This window comes from Sardina pilchardus, chromosome 7 (genome assembly GCF_963854185.1).
Source record: "Sardina pilchardus chromosome 7, fSarPil1.1, whole genome shotgun sequence".
In the NCBI taxonomy this organism is placed as follows: domain Eukaryota; kingdom Metazoa; phylum Chordata; class Actinopteri; order Clupeiformes; family Clupeidae; genus Sardina; species Sardina pilchardus.
The window spans coordinates 32567838-32575337 of NC_085000.1; the positions used below are offsets into that span (position 1 = coordinate 32567838).

The 7500-nt window shown below is 43.3% G+C and overlaps 1 protein-coding gene across 2 annotated transcripts in view; it reads right to left on the minus strand.

Annotated features, from left to right (window-relative positions):
• The window catches only part of LOC134087985 (uncharacterized), a 66491-nt gene extending 64032 nt beyond the window's left edge, over positions 1-2459 (minus strand). For both annotated transcript variants that reach the window (XM_062541866.1, XM_062541865.1), the window contains exons 1-2: positions 2382-2459; positions 674-770 (exon numbers count right to left, since the gene is read on the minus strand). In XM_062541866.1, the coding sequence (XP_062397850.1) occupies positions 674-716 (43 nt within the window). In that variant the 5' untranslated portion in view covers positions 717-770; positions 2382-2459. The remainder of the gene's footprint in view (positions 1-673; positions 771-2381) is intronic.
• Positions 2460-7500: the final 5041 nt, after the last annotated feature.

Below are 7500 nucleotides of genomic sequence, written 5' to 3' on the forward strand. Positions count from 1 at the left end.
AGACATCTGTGGCGCTCAATGAACATACCTGGACATTTTTCCAAATATGAGAAAATGAACGTTTGGTTGCCAGACCACGTCTCATTGAGAAGTGGTGCGTTAGCCAGGCCTGATATAGGATTCAGTTGCTCAACAGTACTGGTCTTCTTAATCATGTTTTTCCCTCCATGATGCACCCTCTTTGACAGTTCTGGACTGCAGACAGGCCATTTTAGCACCTCTTACGGTAGTGTTATCCAATTGTGTGCAGTGATTATTCAAATGCATGCTTGATGCCGCCCCTGAAGTTGGAGCTTTTTCATTATTCGTAGCCAGACCCTACTGTAGATCTCTCTAGATTCTGGTTTTCCAGGCTACATGTATAAAGGAATTGATTCTGTTTACACAGCGACCCAACCTATTCTGATGTACAGTACACACCATAACAGACCATAAGCACCACTGCAGAAAGGATGAATAGCAAAAAGCATTCTGTGTTTGATCAGACATGTCTAAGCATGTACTGTAACATACTGTACTTCCATCAATGTATCTGTAGATTCCTCTCTCGTCCAAAGAAAAGCATTAGAATGTGTTGAGAATGTTCTTTTATGTGCATCACAGAATATTGCAAAGCTGAATGTGTATATGTGTGTGTGTGTGTGTGTGTTTGTGTGTTTGTGTGATTTCTCACCTGCTGGTGACCTGAGAGTCCCTCTCTGCTTCATCACCTCCATCTTCCCCTTCCTCAGCACAGTCCAAATCTCATGCCTGATTACCTGCGGCGTGGTCTGAAATTAAAATCAGGAGCAAGTCTCATACAAAGTTTGTTTTACACTTCAGCAAAATACTGACAAACACACTTTCTTTTTTCTTCATTGCTAAATAATTTCCACCACAAAGTGAGAAATACATCCAGGTTTGATTTCTATTTCAGTGCACGTCTTGGACTGTCTATGTTTTTTGAGGACAAAATGCAGTAATATGATGTAGCCATGATAGAATGTATTGTACTAAGTACATTCAGTCGGCATCCCATAGACTCCCATAGAGTTGTATTGATGTGTTTTTACTCTAGAGAGAGAGAGAGAGAGAGAGAGAGAGCGCTAAGGTCAGTTCTATTGTGGTGATCTGCAGGAAGACCAATTACGTAACATGAGGCTATGATCAGAAAACAGACCAAAGCCCCAACATTTTTCAGATTTTTTTACACCTCCTTTATTGAAAGTACTTTATGAAAAGTGAGCTCTTCATCAATATGCTAGTATAACTCCCTCTCAATCAACAAAAATAACCACCTCCAGAGGATTGTGTACTCAACTGCTAAAATCACTGGCCACCCTCTTCACCCACATCACTGCACGCCAAGGCAACACTAAAGAAAGCCAACTGCATCTTAGACGACTCTACCCATGTCCTGCATAGAGTTATGAATGGCTGCCCTCAGGCAGGGGTCTGCTCTGTCCTCTGGCTAGACAGGAGGAAGGCTGCCTTTATGTTTGAGGATATTCACTTTTTGAACTTGAATGTGCCCCCGGCCCCCTCCTGGGACTGATCCCCTTACAGCCCTGTCTGTCCTGTTCCTTCTTTGATTCTGTCTCATATGTTGTGTCATATCCTCTGATCCCCCTCACAGCCCTGTCTGTCCTGTTCCTTCTTTGATTCTGTCTCATATGTTGTGTCATGTCCTCTTATCACTACACCTGCATGAGGAAATTGCCCCTTGAGGGGAAATAATGCTTTCTGAACTGAATTGAACATGTCTGTGTTTACTGTGCTCTGCATCTGCACTACAATATCAATATCAATACGCACATTCTCAGATATGCTTCACCTCCATATTCCCCACATGCCAAATGTTATTTCTTTATGTCTGATACAAGTACATTTCAATTGACATAGTCCTGGACTCCTGGTGTGAATACTAAATAAAACAAAGGATGCCATGATTAATCAAACATAATCTGTAGCTGTAAGTTACTATATAATTGGGGCACTCAGAGAGTGTGCAAAGGCAACAGTCGATAATTGTTTCATTTCTCAAGATTTTGACTTGACTTGTGGTGGTGGATTGTGGATCCCTATCTACTGTATAAGCTACGCTATATCAGTTCCCTACAACGTCTTATATTTCAATTATCTTCTGAAGTATACTATTTGTATGGTCAACTCTGTTAACTGGCACAGAAAAACATTCAAATAGAAACGGCACTGAATTGCGGAAGTATTAGGCCTAGCTGCTCCTTGCAGCTCTCCACGGGCTATGTGCGGCGCAGTGGGTTTTGATGCGATAATGAACTTGCAGTGCTATCATCAATAGGACCTATTAAACATTAGTCTACACAACTCAAATATTGATGTTAAACGTATGCAAGTCAACAAAAAACAACGGAATTAAATACCTTACGATGACTGCGACATTTCGTGTAGATCTTTCAATAACAGTAGGCCTAAGTGAAAGTAAACTTCAGACTTCTACGTAACCACAGAGGGCGTCTACGGAGAACCTGCTCACTTCCTATAGGCTATTGGGTGCACGGAAGGCTGTTCAGGAGCTCATCTGTTTCCGGTGGAGCCAGGAGTGTTTGAACATGCCGCCGCTATTGTCAATGTAAGTTAGTTGCTACCTTCACTACTTTTGTTTTCTATTATGCATCATATGGCTAGACATGAAACCAGCCTGTGCAGATTTGCAGTCCACTAGGGTCAGTATTATCCAGCCATAACATAGCCACATGTAATGCTTCATGCCTAGGCTATTCCTTTTTTAAAATAGGCTAATTATTCAACATTTCAACAGACAGTCATATAAAAGGTTACTTTCATATTATGCAACATATGGCCAAGGCGTGAAACCAGCCAGTGCAGAGATGTGGTCTGATTCAAATGAATCCACTAGGGCCAGTAGGCCAGATTCAGATTGGGACGAACCCCGCCATAAGATACATAGCCCATAGAAACCTTAATCAAAACTTAATCTTAATCACGATAGGCCCATGGCAAATGATCTCACAGTTGAGGGGAAAGGAAATCATGATAGATGCCACAACCCAGCGTCCATGTTGACGCATACGGATTCATGTTTAGAGGAACGCAGTGTTATCAACAGAACCCAAAATAAATTGAAAACATTATACGACTATATAGTAAATAGTATTGTTACATTTATGAGTCAACAAAACCAACGTAATTAAATTACTTACAATGGCTGCAACATTTTGTGTGGCTCCTTCAACAACAGTAAGGCAAAGTGGACTTCAAACCTTTACTGTACGTAAGCACATGACCTGTAGCGTCTACACTGACTGGTTTCTGCAGGCGTAGGATTCAATCATTTATCCAGTAGGCTACAGATAAGACATCAGCGGCTTCTTGTTGAGCCATTTATTAACAGCTGCAGGTCTAATGACCCTGAACATTGTATACCTGCAGGCATTTGGGTGTTGGTTCCGTAGCACAGGATCCCAGATAGTACTGCAGACACCTGTACGCAGATTTTGGACAAGTTCACATGTGTTACAGTAATACAGGGCCTCATTTATAAAGGCTGTTGAAGAATGACCAGCTTGAGGTGGTGCGACAAGCAAAACCAGCTGAATCACCATCGTAAACTGGGAAAACCAGCTGAAGGTATGATTTTGCAAGAGATGTGCTGGTCTAGCTGGTCAACCATCATAAGCTGGTCAACCAGCAAACCACCTTGTTCCACCTGGACAGTGCAGCAGACTGGTGGAGAGGTGGAGCCTGAGTGTGAACATGGTGCTGAGTGTGAACACGGTGCTGAGTGTGAACACGGTTCTGGCCTCATGCACTCACTGCAGTGCTGTGTGCTGCTTATGAGACTCTGCCTGCATGTAGCCCCAGTGTCCAGCAGAGGGCAGTGTGGGCACATGTATTCCCACAGCCCATCCTCAGCACTGACCGGCTCCCACAGGTCAAGCAGGCAGGCAGGCAGGCATGCAAGATCTGCCCAGTTCGCTATGAGTTTAGTTTTTTCAGCTGCTTACACACTAAATCTATAGCTTGTCACACAATTTTCTAAAAATTTATTTCAAACACCAACTCTGCAAAGCCATACACTAATTTTCAGTGTTTTTTTTTTTTTTTTTAAAGGTTATTTTTTTGGGCTTTTTATGCCTTTAATTGGACAGGACAGTAGAGAGAATGACAGGAAGCGAGTGGGAGAGAGAGCAGGGGTGGGATCCTGAAAGGACCACGGGGCGGAAATCAAACCCGGGTCGCCGGCGTGCGGTGCAGGTGCCCCAGGCAGTTGCGCCACGGCTGGGGCCTAATTTTCAGTGTTTAACGGTCACTCGTGTATGGAAATATAAATATAAACCCCATGAAAGACAGAAGAGCTTTAGGGTTTGAGCAACAGTATGTGCACAATGTATCCAAAATGTCACATTATGACAAAAGTATTTATAATTAGAGGCAAATGTTTGCTTTAGGCATGTGTTTATGACATTTTGAATTGTGTGTGCCATTTTGCTGGAGATTTGAGGCATGTTGCATTTTGTTTGAGCAATTTTGGTTTTTGTTCTGAAAGTGTATATATATGTTTGTAAAAAAAACTGCAATAGAAAGCTCAATAAGCTCAATCATAAATTCCCAAACATACACAACCATGAAGCCAGCTTGGCAAATAGAATGGAGCGCGTATAGAATGGGGTTTCGAAATTGTAAAAAAATGAATGCCTTTGATAGTTACTGTAAATAACTTCTTGTGAGTCCCCGCGTTTGTTCCCTCTACAGCTCTGCAGTGTTCTACAGCTCTACAGTTATGCAGTTCTGCAGTGTTCTACAGCTCTACAGCTCTGCAGTTCTACAGTTCTACAGTTCTACAGTTCTACAGTTATGCAGTGTTCTACAGCTCTACAGTTCTACAGTTCTACAGCTCTGCAGTTCTACAGTTCTGCAGTTCTGCAGTTCTACAGTTCTACAGTTCTGCAGTTCTGCAGTTCTACAGTTCTGCAGTTCTACAGTTCTACAGTTCTACAGTTCTACAGCTCTGCAGTTCTACGGTGCTACAGTTCTGCAGTTCTACAGTTCTGCAGTCTTCTACAGCTATACAGTTCTACAGTTCTACAGTTATGCAGTGTTCTACAGCTCTGCAGCTCTAGAGTTCTACAGTTCTACAGCAATGTCTTCTGTGAAAGACGACATGTATCATGAATATCTTTTCTTTTGAATTCTTTTTCTTTTTTCATCCATAAGCTGCTACATCTACAGTTGTTTGTTGCCATATGTGAGAGGGGATGTCATTTGTACCTGCATCAGTATCACCTGATCAGGCCTGTACATCTACGTCCATATGCTCCAAAAAGACGGGTTGTGCCTTATAGCCGTGTGTTCTACTGAAGACCCGTGCCTTTCTACAGTCTGGTCTAGACACAGGATGCCCTCGTGTGCCCTGATCATCTGTCCTCCTCTGCAGCCATGAGCAGGAGACACCTCAGAGCACAGGAACACTGCAACACTGCCCTCTAGTGGACACAGCACAGCACAGCAACTGGTCTGATGTCCTGAGCTTCTGATACCTAGTCAGTGTGTGTGTGTGTGTGTGTGTGTGTGTGTGTGTGTGTGTGTGTGTGTGTGTGTGTGTGTGTGTGTGTGTGTGTGTGTGTGTGTGTGTGTGTGTGTTTGTGTGTTGTGTGTGTGTGTGTGTGTGTGTGTGTGTGTGTGTGTGTGTGTGTGTGTGTGTTTTATGTACCCATGAACTGAGACCAGAGACATAGGCTACTGGGTTTGCAATGCTGGTGTCTAAAATTGTTTGTGTTCAATGAAATTCATTGTAAAATGTGAACACAAATAAAGGTATTAAAATGTGTGTTTGTACAGGTGTGTGTGTGTGTGTGAGTATATATGTATATGTTTCTCATAGAGACTGATTCAGCTGTACACAGCGTACATGTCACGGTGGAACAGGTCCCATATTTGGAGAAGTATTTCCATACGTTGGAATGTTTAGCTACTTTAGCCTTTAGCCATTTTTGTCAGCAGACTAGTTGACTGCTGTCTACAGAGCCGACTGGTGGAGCTTATATTGCCTATAATGATAGATATACTGTATATAGTTTATATATATATATATATATATATATATATCGTTTTCTGTGGGTTTGTTGTTGTCTACCTCCCTCTAGTAGTCTCCTGTGAGGTATCTCTTTTTTATTTATTCATTTATTTTATTTTTCTACTCCTATGACATTGTTTTCTGTCTACTTATTTTAGGCATTGTTTTAGTTAAGACCTGTGTATCCCTGGACCCCTTTTATCAACTGTCCTGCCCAACCCTGACTTCTTCTGAATGTAAAGCGCTTTGGGTCAACTCCTGTTGTATTTAAATGTGCTATATAAGTAAACGTGACTTGGCTTGACTGCTGTCCTGTGGGTTTGCTTGTGGTAGCTCCTTCTCTGCTGTCCTGTGGGTTTGCTTGTGGTCGAGCTCCCTCTCTGCTGTCCTGTGGGTTTGCTTGTGGTCAAGCTCCCTCTCTGGTGTCCTGTGGGTTTGCTTGTGGTAGCTCCCTCTCTGGTGTCCTGTGTGGTCCGATCATGGGAACCACTGCTGCTGGGTAGTTAATGCTGCTGGGTAGTTAATGAATGATGGGCAGGAATGTGGCCTCTTGTCACTCAGAGAAGGGTGACCTCTCAGTGTGTGGACACACACACACACACACACACACAAACAGACAGACTTACACACACACATGCACACATGCACACAGACAAACAGACACAAGCACACACACACACACACACACACACACACACACATACACACACACACACACACACACACACACACACACACACACACACACACACACACACACACACACACACACTCACACACACACACACACAAGCAGAAAGTTAATCCAACTCTGTATCCCTTTTTCAGTAAAAGATTACATGCTCAACAAAGATGCATGCAAAAGTTAGTGTAACATTATCCTGACGTCATACAATTCTAGTTCAATTAAATTCTAGTCAGAATATGAGGCTGATCCTGCTCCATTGGGAAGTGATAATGGGGCGCGTTTCAACCGATACGGGGACGAGGTGTGTGTGTGTGTGTGGGGGGTAACAAAATAACCTACAGTATGTTATGTTATGTTATTACTTATGTGAGCTGTAGGGAGGACGCCCGAACCATTCCACTATAGGGCTGTGCAATGAGTCGAGTTAACAGAGCAACGAGCAACAAAGCAATGGAACCGACCTGGCTCTCTGACTGTGGAACAGGCTAATAGAGGGTAGAGGGCTGTGTCAACACACACGCATGCACGCACACACACACACGCACGCACGCACACACACACACACACACACACACACACACACACATGCACACACACACACACACACAAGGCCATGTGAGTGTGAGTCCTTCCCCATGCAGCACACTGCGTCAGGTCAACAGGTTATGCCAGGATCGTCCTCTAATCTCTCATTCACACACACACACACACACACACACACACACACACACACACACACACACACACACACACACAC